At 39.6% G+C, this 12,594-nt stretch overlaps 1 protein-coding gene across 1 annotated transcript in view; it reads right to left on the bottom strand.

The window, feature by feature from the left end:
* Nucleotides 1–4,571: 4,571 nt before the first annotated feature.
* LOC112912578 (rho GTPase-activating protein 20-like) overlaps nucleotides 4,572–12,594 on the bottom strand; it is a 38,707-nt gene continuing 30,684 nt past the window's right edge. The window contains exons 10-14 of the mRNA XM_072745544.1: nucleotides 10,454–10,642; nucleotides 8,674–8,846; nucleotides 7,197–7,358; nucleotides 5,315–5,424; nucleotides 4,572–4,800 (exon numbers count right to left, since the gene is read on the bottom strand). Of these exons, the coding sequence (XP_072601645.1) occupies nucleotides 4,572–4,800; nucleotides 5,315–5,424; nucleotides 7,197–7,358; nucleotides 8,674–8,846; nucleotides 10,454–10,642 (863 nt within the window). The remainder of the gene's footprint in view (nucleotides 4,801–5,314; nucleotides 5,425–7,196; nucleotides 7,359–8,673; nucleotides 8,847–10,453; nucleotides 10,643–12,594) is intronic.

Genomic DNA, 12,594 nt, shown 5'->3' with positions numbered 1-12,594 from the left:
GCGATGTGATGGTATACGGTGTTAGAGCTGGAAGGACTAAAGTCAATTTAGATTCTTTAATCAATGTCTCCCTATAGTTTCTACCCAAAATCCACCTGACAGTCATACGCTGAAACATTGTAATCACTTATTTTAATCAGATTTTTTTCCCATTGAATTTACCCTTTTAAATCGAACTCCCGTGTTTCAAGGCCTTGTGGAATCCTCGCCTGATTCCTTGTGGAATCAGTCTTGATTCCTTATTCCCTTACATAGATGCACTTCCCCAAGTATGGAAATCTTTTTGCCATACTCATTTCCCATTTGTTGATTCTTCTTTAAGTGATTGTATCCTCCATTGCAACTATCTCTATTTCCCTTCTTCCTTAAAAAAAAAAAGCTCAAATGCTCTCTTCTTATTAACTGATTACATTTCCTTCATGAGTCTTTCACTGTCCTTTGCTCTATCTTCATGTCCTCTCCCTGCAGTGTAGAAAGATAATAAGGGCTAGAGTCTGATAGACCAAGGGATTGGAAACCTATTATGCTTCTGATCATTTGTGTGACCTGGGGCAAATGTGAACTGTACTGAAAGCTTTCAAATTCATTTGTAAAGTGTGGAGGATGATAGTTCTAGCTACCCCCTAAAATTGATGTGATGCAAGGACTGGGGTAGTAGCAAGCATGGAACTAACGTGGTCAATTTCTTCACACCTTGGATAACATTCCCAAATCTAGTGCAGGGTTGCAGAGGTCCTGGGTACTCAGGAAATTTCCACACTGACAATTCAGTACACCGATTTGAGATAACAAGGGCAAACTCTGTGGCTGTCATTTAACATCCTCTTTTAGAATTAGCAGATTCTTATATGCCTCAGGATGAGTCTTTATGCTTAGGTAAGATGTTTTCAGTTGTTAGATTAAGTAGACTCCGTTGAAGGAGACCTGAGACTACTGTGAGTTCAGGAAGACAACAGCAGAATGTGAAGATGATTCATGCACACAGAGTCCATTTTGACTGATCTGAACAGGCCTACATGGGTCTCAGTGGAAACAAGTGGAAGGGACAAAACGTTGTTCTGCTGTATTGGCCAAATGACTCTGCAGTAGGTAAATCAAATGACACTAGCAAAGCTTCTCAGCCAAAGCGAAGGACTGTCTAATGATTTATCCATTTGAGGGTTGGTTTGCATGAGAACACTTGGCCCCTCCGAGGTCCTTCTCCTCAGGAAGGTAAAAAAAAAAAAAAAAGACCAAACTGAGACCTACCAGTATGGGTAAGGGCAAGATGTCCTTATCAAAGATATCCGTAAGGGAAACTCCAAAGAGCTCTCCTGGTTCTTCAGACAGCACAGCTGTGCACTGGTTGTTCTGGGACGGGCCAATGCGCTGGCAAGCGGCCGAGTCTCTGAAAGCAGTGCTTTTCATCGTCTTCCGGTCTGAATCTAAGGAAGAAGGGAGATTAGTGTGTTTTAATTCACTTAGCCTTATTTTCACCATTGCCATTATACAGCATGTTCATTGTAGGGGCTAGAAGAGGGAAACTGAGTCATTTATTGTGTAAAACTCTCCATGTTCTAATGTGGCTAAGAGGGTCCTCATGGCATTGATGAGTTCTTGCTCCTATCGTTCAGACTGATGGTTAAACCTTGGGACTTGATCAGATTGAAGGTCAGAATTTCCTGCCATCAGTTACTGTCTTTGCAATGCAACAGGAGACACTGAACCTGTAGACGTTTGTTTTCTACTGGAGTGATCAGTGGGTTCAGCTGTCAGATATGATTTTAAAAGCCAGAAGGATTTGTATGCAAATCAGGCTGAGATTAGTAATCCTCTGGTTTCAAATCCAGTCTGAGACCAGAACTGCTCAGATGAGTCTCCACTGAAGTGTTATGTGAATCGTAACCAAAGAAATGGTTGTCTAACGTACTGAGCTATGGAATGATTTTTATTATCCATATAAAAGTATACAACACAACACAGTACAATACAATTCAAAAAGTAGTTCATAGGATATGGTAGGCAGTGAAAAGGGGAGATAATTTGTGGAAGATTCCTCAATATGAATATATGGGACCAAAGAAAAAACTTTAAATGGAAATAGCTGGGTCTTGGAAGGGGTTCATTCCTCATTCATTGGAAAAACAGAAAAAGAAGTGTCAAGGGTCATTATGGAGATTCCAGTCTTCAGTGCCTTACTAAACTGTAGACATGTAGGTGGATGGACCACATGGGGACTTGGTAGCATTCTGCAGTTGTGCTCTTCTGGAAATCACTATCACTCTCACTGGCTTGGATTCAACAGTTTGATTTTCTGTCACTGACGACATGAAAAACAAACACTTGTCTTGCACCAGCATATTCTCAGACATGGTACTAGACTCATCTTAATTCCTGATGACACGGATTATCCAAAAGCTTCCCTCAACACAATGAGGTATATGTCGTAAAACGAAGATATGTCAAAAGTATGGAGGGATTGATGATATGTGTCTCCAGGTTCTGGATCTAAACTCCAATTTACAAAAAATGGGGTGTTGCCAGGGAGCTGTGATTTGCTAGGCTCCAATAATACTTGCACTAGGCTCAGAGGAACTTCTCCTAGTTCTATTAATTGTGTTTTAGAAACGTTTTTACATCCTTTATGTTATTGAATCTTGACAACACTTCTAAGATTTAGGCATTATTTTTATCCACATTTTAGGCATGAATAAAGTGATACCGAGCTAGAGTAATTGGTCAAAGGTCATGTAGATGATAAACGGGGGCACTGGAGTTTGTACTCTGGAGAGGTTGTTTGACATCAAGTCAAGTCCTTTTCTCTCAATGATGCTGGTTATTTTCAACTCATTTTAAAGAGCACTGGAATCCTGTGGTGCCTCAAGAGCCATTGATCAAAAAGAGAATGGAGCAGGAATTAAAGCCCCGTGCTATGGTTTCAACCAGAGCACATTTATATATTATAAGTAGAAATAAATAATTATGCATTATATGCTTACCCACATATAAAATATAATATAGATGCGGGATCCATTTAAAATTGTGTTTAAAAATATCCCCAAACACTGTATCATACCATGCTATCTCCTAATACTGCCAAAACGTCTTGAAGTTTCTATGCTTTCCTGGGTCTCCAACAGTGTGAAACCTCCCTTGACCTGCTAGCCAGCCTTCAGAAGAAGGAGCAGCTGGGAATCATTGCCCTGGGCATGCTCTGGGCTCCAGAACAGGGCTAAGTATCTGCCATGACCCCTGGCAACCTTGCTGCCTGTGTCTCCCTAAAGCCTATTAAATTATCCACAGTACCTGCAGCCTTCCCATTGTTATGACAACTCTTTGAATTCTCTCCCAAGAGAGAAGTGATGTCTTCGCCAAATATCTTCAGGCAATTTTCGATCAAAAACTGTATGAGAGAAGCCTGTAATGCAAAAAGAACACAGTGGGGTGCTCTTTTTCATATGGAAGAGTTATAGGTCACATTTTGTTTATAAACCTTGGATCTAACCAAAACTGTGAAAGACTTCTATGAAAAATTCAGAGTTGATAAAAATAAATAGAAACCCAAGTTCTCTAATAAATAACATAGAGTGATGCTTTCCATTGTACTTTGAGTACAGATTTTAAAATACTACTAGACAGAGGGCTAAACTCCTACTTTGTGGCCTAATTTAATACCTAACATTGTGATACCAAAGGTTACATCTTTAAAACTAGGATAGTTTTCAAAGTAACCCACTTTCTAAAAGTTTACTTATTTTCTAAAATTTTGCTTCCAGAAAATATTGGGTTGTAACTTAGGAAAATATCTGATTTAGATGTATAAAGCAGTGACAAAATCCTATGATATCCATTTCTTAAATATGGACAAATATTTTTTGGAAAGTGGATATTCCTGTGGATTTTTTTTGAAGTTTTCTTTTGTTTTGTTTTTGAGTAAAAACTCACAGGGCTGGGGAGAAAACATGTTTGTCTAGCCGCAGTCCCTTCTCATGTCTTACTTTGAATAATGCTGGCTCTTGGCATGAGCTTGGGGAAGCTGTCATCTTATTAGGTATGTGTGGCTTCATCAGGATGTTTTGGAATATCTCACTAGTTTCTGTCTGATGTAGCGGAGGCAAAAGAGTAGTCAAGTGTTTTTCTAAATGAGCCACAACTTGCAGAGCAAAGCTATGTGTTTGGAGCCATGGGTGCTCTTAGTGCCCAAGCCACCTAGGATGTGCCAGTAACGACCACAGGAACTGGGGGTTGTTACCATTGTGTCATGAGGAAACCATGTCTTTGCGCAAGGTTACAAGCTCTCCCTCAAGGATCAGGCTGAGATTTGAACCTTGGCTTGTCAAACTCTGGAGCCCAGGTCTTTTCTACCATATTACATCACTCCTCTCTCTTTTGTTTAGTCAGTCTAGTATTGAATCTCCTGGATGGGAAAGAAGTGACTCAACTGCTCTGCGTTTCCCACGTTAAGACCCCTTCCCATATTCCACCAGAGAAGCATAACAAACCTGCCATTCCAAGAAAGCCTAGGAAGATGTGCACTTTTCAGAACTGATCCATCCAATTTACTACTACACATTTCAGATTCAAAGCCTGGATTATAAACCCGAGGGGACACATATGAGAGCTCTCCCTACCTTTTTTTTGAAGTTCTCTTCCAATTCCAACCTGCAGGAATTAGGTGGACAAAGAAGGCTTGGGGCTATACACACTGATAATTCATAAGCTGTCATCTGATTGGATGAGGATTGTTGCTCAATGTTGTAGAGCACTCCAAAAAGGTATCGCAAGAGAACAACGTTCACTTTTGGCAGCTGGGCTAGAAGCCTGAAGTCAGAAAGATGCACTTTTAAATAAGGCAAGTCACTGCACTTAGCAGCTGGAAGTATAGAGATGGAGAGCAGAGAACATCTTTCTAGATCTAGTATACAGCCTGCTGTAGCAGAGTTCCAGGCATGAACATATACAAAAATGTTTTACCGAATTCAATTTCTGAGCTAACCCACTCCGTTTAAATGTTTGACAAACTTTAGGTTATGCCACTGGCTGTTGATGCACTGGCATCTCTTTGGCCACTGACTTTTGTCTACCAGTTTCATATATTCAGAAGTTATACAATGACTAATGAGTCAATGTTAATAAGGTCAGGAGAAGTACAATAATAGCCATAAGGCATGTCTGTATTCTGAAACTGCCCTCCATGGGTGACAAGAATTGAAACTATGTGGCATTGAATGTTATTTTAGTGGTCAAAGTGGCAAGAAGTAAACCAATATATTCCTAATAGTATATTGGCTGTATCTGAGCCATGACCAGAGTAGAGTAATTATTGCATCATTACCTCTGGGCTGCATTTATTTTTTTCTTCTCTGTCACTTCGTCAAGAACACGAAGCCATTTTTCATAGAGGTCCGATGAAAGTAAACTGCCTTCAATATTTTCAAGAAAATCCTTATGTGGATAAAAGAAAAATACACACAGACACACTCACATATACAAAATATATATTGGAAATATTACAGAGAAAACACTTAGTTGCAAACTTCAGTTCAGTCTTACTTCCGTCATAGATACCCAAACTGTGACCCACATGGAACTCTGCTCTGATTCTCCATTGACTTGTACGTGCAAAAGCAGGTGTGTGGATTTTCTCCAACAAACATGAAAGCATCAAAGCAGAGCCTAGGCTTCAGTGTAAATGAGGACAAAGCTCCCTTGTATCATATAGCACTTACTCTTTTGTGTGCTTTTCTGCAAACTACTACATAAGCTACTCTCATAATTGTATCATTCTTCCTTTCCTGAACTATACAAAAGTAGAGAGTCTAATGGCAAACTCGTGATGGTCCTGAGGATGTATTCATTTCTAGTGTAGGCCAATTCTCCAGATAGTTTGGCATGATACTATTCAGGCCAAGGTTGCAGAGTCTGATTCTCCACAAAGATTAGTCAACTTTAAGTAGGGAAAGCTTCAGGAATGTCTAAGAACTCTATGCACACGTGGTCACCATCTTCCTAGTCTGTGCCTATAACACGGGAATAGAAAAGACCCTATTAAACCTTGCTAGAAACATCAATTCCATGTGTGCACCTTCAAGAGGACAACACTTATCATGCTATTCGAGTACCTAATGTATCATCATTCTTTCCCCTGTCTCTTGATGCCTATATATATATTTAGTGGTGTGTTTTACTGGACCTCAGTGTAGTAGTGGTCAGGGACTATTGGTATCTTTCATATAGTTGAACAGAAATGAGGGACAAGAAAAGACCAAATGTGACAAGGAAGGACCACATATGACCTTGATTGTAAGAGTGTCATCATTACTGCCTTAACTTAGTTTTGTTGAGAGCTGATAGCAAGTGCCAAGGTAGATGGATTAAATTCTCTATTCTAGTTCTCACTTCTTTCTCCATTCCCATTTTAGCAATAGAATGGGATATCTGTGATGTAGCTGTATAATTTCCAAATTAATATAGTTCTTGAGTTGATCTATTGAATTTTCAGAATTCCAATCTACTTTTGTCTGTTGCACCTACTCCAAAAGTTAGGTTTATCAAAACTGGCATGTAGCAAGAGCTGGCTAACATGTCGTTATAACCTTGGATGGTGGGCTAGACATCACAAATATTAACTAAAGGATGCCTAGGATGTGGTGAAAGGAGACACAAATGGCAAAATCATTCCTCCATGACTTATAAAGTAAAAGGCATCAAGAAACAGGAGACAATGCGACAATGATGGTTAAGAATGATTTGGTCACCTCACTGAGCCTTTTTGGATTCCTCATAAAGTAAACATTTGCTTACTATTGTGAAATTCCCTACCTATTCTCAAATTTTTCGTATGATTTTTCTTTTGGAAACTGCCTTCATTAGGATCGTGGTGAGGATGTCATCCAAAGCAGGATGTTTGCTTTGGTAAATATTATGTATGTGTGAGTGTATATTTTGAAATTTCTTAGTATTAATAGTATCATATTAGTATTAGTATTTTGCATGGAGTCCTCAGGTAGGCTGTTTGTGGTGAAAACAGAAAGTATTTCTAATGTATGGGGCTTTTAACTCCTACAGTAGCTTCCTTAAATTTGATTTCATGAAGTGTTTTCCAGTTTGACAAGTTCTTAATCAGTTATGCCTATGTTGGTTCCTGGGCAATCATAATGAAAGACACCATCACAGCTTCAGTTACCCATGTGTGGTAAAGCTAGAACTTTCCCCACCTTTAAAACACATGCTACCACATGAACAGATTTGCTGTAACAGTTAACTCTGTCCCCAGAATTTAGTTTCTCTTTTAGGATTCTGCAGGATTTTATACAGGCTGATTTTCTGAAGATGCCTTCCAGGAGTGGTCCTTTCCGATTGATCACGGAAAGCATATCCTGTAGGAAAAAAAGAAGAGCATATACATTTTGTATCCCAAGCCCAGAGCAGAAGCTTGTTTCCTTTTAGAAAGAGCTAGGCTATTGGATGGTGTATGGTTTTAGAGCTGGAAGAACTAAAGTCAATTTAGATTCTTTAGTCAATGTCTCTCTATAGTTTCTACCCAAAAATCCACCGTACAGTCATACACTGAAACATTGTAATCACTTATTTTAATCAGCTTTTTCATTGAATTTGCCCTTTTAAATCAAACTTCTGTGTTTCAAGGCCTTTGTGGAATCCTCGCCTGTCTCCTACTTTACCAGTCTTGGCTCCTTATTCTCTTACATAGATGCTCTTCCCCCAGTATGGAAATCTTTTTGCCATACTCATTTCCCATTTGTTGATTCCTCTTTAAGTGATTGTATCCTCCATTCCAACTATCTCTATTTCCCTTCTTCCTTAAAAAAAAAAAAAAGCTCAAAAGCTCTCTTCTTATTATCTGATTACATTTCCTTCATGAGTCTTTCACTGTCCTTTGCTCTATCTTCATGTCCCCTCCCTGCAGTCTAGAAAGATAATAAGGGCTGGAGTCTGATAGACCAAGGGATCGGAAACCTATTATGCTTCTGATCATTTGTGTGACCTGGGGCAAATGTGAACTATACTGAAAGCTAATTCATTTGTAAAGTATGGAGGATAATAGTTCTAGCTACCCCCTAAAATTGATGTGATGCAAGGACGGGGTAGTAGCAAGCATGGAACTAACGTGGTTAATTTCTTCACACCTAGGATAACATTCCCAAATGTAGTGTAGGGTTGCAGAGGTCCTGGGTACTCAGGAAATTTCCACACTGACAATTCAGTACACCGATTTGAGATAACAAGGGCAAACTCTGTGGCTGTCATTTAACATCCTCTTTTAGAATTAGCAGATTCATATATGCCTCAGGATGAGTCTTTATGCTTAGGTAAGATGTTTTCAGTTGTTAGATTAAGTAGACTCCGTTGAAGGAGACCTGAGACTACTGTGAGTTCAGGAAGACAACAGCAGAATGTGAAGATGATTCATGCACACAGAGTCCATTTTGACTGATCTGAACAGGCCTACATGGGTCTCGGTGGAAACAAGTGGAATAGGCAAAACGTTGTTCTGCTGTATTGGCCAAATGACTCTTCAGTAGGTAAATCAAATGACACTAGCAAAGCTTCTCAGCCAAAGCCAGGGACTGTCTAATGATTTCTCCATTTGAGGGTAGGTTTGCATGAGAACACTTTGCCTCTCCAAGGTCCCTCTCCTCAGGAAGGTAAAAAAAAGACCAAACTGAGACCTACCAGTATTGGGAAGGGCAAGTTGTCCTTATCACATATATTTGTGAGTGAAACCCCAAAGAGCTGTTGTGGTATTGCCGATGGTGCAACTCTGCACTGGTTTTTCTGGCAAGTGCCAGAGCGCCGCCAAAAGGCCCAGTCTCTGAAAGCAGTGCTTTTCATGGTCTGGCCTGAATCTAAGGAAGAAGGGAGATTAGTGTATTTTAATTCACTTAGCATTATTTTCACCATTGCCATTTTGCAGCGTGTTCGTTGTAGTGGCTAGAAGAGTGAAACTGAGTCATTTGTTGTGTAGAACTCTCCACGTCCTGATGTTGGCTAACAGCATCCTCATGGCATTGATAAGTTCTTGGTCATATCCTTCAGACTGATGGTTAAACCTAGAGACTGGATCAGACTCAAGGTGAGTACTCCCTGTGTCATCAGTTACTGCCAGTTACAAGGCATCAGGAGGCACTGAACCTGTAGATGTGTTTTCTACTGGAGTGATCAGTGGGTTCAGGTGTCAGATCTGATTTTAAAAGCTAGAAGGATTTGGTATGCAAATCAGGCTGAGTTTGGTAATCCTCTGCTTTCACAGCCAGTCTCCCCTCAGCCCCAGATTTCCTCTTTGGTTTCTGAGTGCTCAAGTTTCTACCATCCAAAGGATCTGCTTCTCAGGACACAATCTGCCTGAGCCCTACTTCTATGTTCCTCTGCTCTGGGCCATCTTCAAGGATGACTTGCTGCAGTCAGGGTCCTTGGGATGTTGTCATTACATGCTGGCTATGTGGTGGCTGTGTTTTCTTGTCATATCCCACTAACCCACCCAGAGATGATGTTTTTGGTTAAATAGGTTTAACATTTACTGAAAGGAGCCTAAACCACAATGAAGTGTGGAAACCTACTTCCTCACACACACACTCAAACATATATGTAAATATACATCTACACACAAGTCCCAGGCTTGAAAGAAATCATAGAAGCGAAAAAAACAGTGAGAGGTTATGAATGCACTTATAGAGGTTATGAATGCATATATATATTATATATATATATGAAGGCACCAGTTTCCAGAGATGATTTTTAATTACTCAACATTCCCTATGAAGGAAGAGCTTTCCAAAGAAAAGGTGACCAGCAGTGAAAAGCTGAGTTCAAAGTTTCTAGTGCTCAGCTGTGAATGTTTTCCTTTGAAGATTCCTTAACATTGCTTAAATAACTGATTTTTGAAGAGTCCAGAGATGAGCCAAGGTTTCGAAGGATAAGCACATGAGGAACATTTCACCAAATAACCTTGAACACCCGGCCACTTGGCTTTTCTGGGATGTAGTGAGTGCATCACCACCTCCACTCATGTGGGTGCCAGCACTGCACCAGAAGCATCCTGGTCCTGCCACTTATGAAGCTCAGCATTTTAAAGCTTCGGTTTGCTCAACTTTAACATAAATGATGCTACCTACAACTCGTTAAACTAAATATATGATATACTACTCAGCACAAGGCATGGCTCAGGGCAGGCTTGAAAGTGCTCTGAGGGTATAGAGAAAGACAGGAGTTAAAGGTCTTCCCAAAAGATTTAAAACAAGGAAACAACCTTCATAGAAATGAGTTGGGTCTTGATGTCAGACTTTTGAATTTTTCTAAGCTTGATTTTGGGTAGTTTTTGCATTCTTTCCTATACTGTTCCTCCTCATTGATGACAATAAGCTCACCCAGAAAGAATAAACTGTGTGTCTGAATTGTGTTTAAGCATGGAGACATGAGCCAAGGGAAGGCACTTGAAGAAAAGCAAGCGGCTCACCTCTCCCTTGCTTGTTCTGGGCTGGGTGCCTGGGCTTCAGTATGAAATGGATTTGCATCTCTGTGATCTTCTGCTCCAGAAGGAGGGACTCCTGAGTTGGGGAAGGAGAGATGGAGTCCTCTGCTTCCTTTGGCAGTGCTTTAGTAGATGGAAGATGGCTCATTTTAATTCCATAGGGATGTTCATGTCCTGTATGGAAAGAAACCTGAATATTTAGGATGATGGTGATGGCTGTCATCAAACTACCTGAGTGTAAGCATCACCCTATTTGTATATGTTGGTATTCTTGTCATCAAGAAAAAATTTGTATATGTTGGTATTTTTGTCATCAAACCAAACCTGAGTGTAAGCATCACCCTATTTGTATATGTTGGTATTTTTCTGGGACTTCTAGATAAAGAAGGCTGTGCCTCCTCAGTGAGCATCATATGCACCCTTGTGGGAACACCTTACAGAAAGCGTGTGCCCAAGGGAAAGATTTTAAGAAGAGAAAACAATTTAAAGCATGTTACTTTGCTTGAAATACATATATTCATGAGTGCAATAAACAATGCTGACTTTTGCTGGGTAACTATCTGAGAATGTTGAAGGTTTTCTAGTTTGTGCCTTGACACTAACTACATCTATACATCTTAGGCAAATTACTTGACCCCGTCGAGCCTTACACTAATTCTTTGAAATGCTTGTCCACACACAAACTTATCAGAGTGAATATATTAATAAGCATTGGTGGTTAATATTCTTATTTTTTATTTTTATTTTTTGGTTAATAAATTTTTAAATATTTGGAGTATATATATATATAGAATTGCTATCTTCACTATTCTCTCCAACAGAATGTCAGTCGAACAGATTTTTTGTTCATTTCCTTTTGTCAATTCTCCAGCCAGAGCTACTCTAGAGTAGTGGGATGGGTTGCCCTTATGCTTTATGGTTCCCTTCCACTGCTGCCCTCCCTCTATGGGGTGTCCTGCCAGGCAATGATCAGAAGGAAGGGTGTGCAGAGTGGGAAACCCAGAAGCAAACTGTAAAACGATGGTTAGAGAATAGAAAACCACACCCAGAGCTATCCAGAATTGCCTGCCAAGTGATTTGTTTTGCTCTTTTATGCTTTAAATTGTTTTTCCTCTCTAGAGAATTCTCAAAGACCCTATGAAATGATATGGATTTCATTTTTTAAGAATAGAATGAAAATTCTCATTCTGTCATTCCAGATTTATTACTGAATGTACCTAAAGGAGCTTTTGCTGTTCTTTTCATCCGTCATGAATGCAATGTTCACAAGAATCACAGGGACTTCGCTCCATTAAGGAAAAAGAAGCTTCTATGACAGCAATACAACCAAACCAAGATAACCAGGAGTTAATCCACAATTGAGAATTGAGAGTATGTTTTAAAAAATGCATTTTTGAATGCTCTAATGGATCATCATGAACGACAGGCTCTTCAGATTCCTTAGAGCTGCGTTCGTGTGTGAAGCTATTCAAAGTCTCAAAAGTTACCATCTACATCATTTTATCTAAATTAATGCACTTTATTAAAACATATATAAGTATTTAACTTTTTTCCTTTTTACTGCTAAGCAACTATTTTTTTAGATTTTATTTATTTATTCATGAGAAACAGAGAGAGAGAAAGAGGCAGAGACACAGGCAGAGGAAGAAGCAGGCTCCATGCAGGGAGCCCAACGTGGGAGTCGATCCCAGCTCTCCAGGATCACACCCTGGGCTGAAGGCAGCGCTGAACCACTGAGCCGCCAGGGCTGCCCCTGTCCAACTTTTACAAAGATGTCAACGTTAATTCAAAACAGGAAGTGGTACTGAGGGGTTTTGTTCTCAGTGATGAGCTTTGTGACTCTATAGTCTAAGACTGGGAATATATATTTTGCAGAAAGAAATTGGTTGTTTTTTAAAAAAAGGAAATTGGTTGTTTAGATTTCCAGATTATTTGAAAAAGAGTTATAGCTTCACAGGTTTATTAAAAGGATAAAAAATTTCATGTAAGAAGGAATGCTTTAAGATTTCTAGAAGAGATTATTGTCACCATTACCATCCATTACTATACTTCAAGGCCTGCTACCAATCCTGTCTTCTTTTTCTTTTTCTTTAAACCCTTCCATTACTGGAAACACTAAACAATTT

This window comes from Vulpes vulpes, unplaced genomic scaffold (assembly GCF_048418805.1).
Source record: "Vulpes vulpes isolate BD-2025 unplaced genomic scaffold, VulVul3 u000000682, whole genome shotgun sequence".
Classification (NCBI taxonomy): Eukaryota; Metazoa; Chordata; class Mammalia; order Carnivora; family Canidae; genus Vulpes; species Vulpes vulpes.
This window is presented reverse-complemented; position numbering and strand designations above follow the sequence as displayed.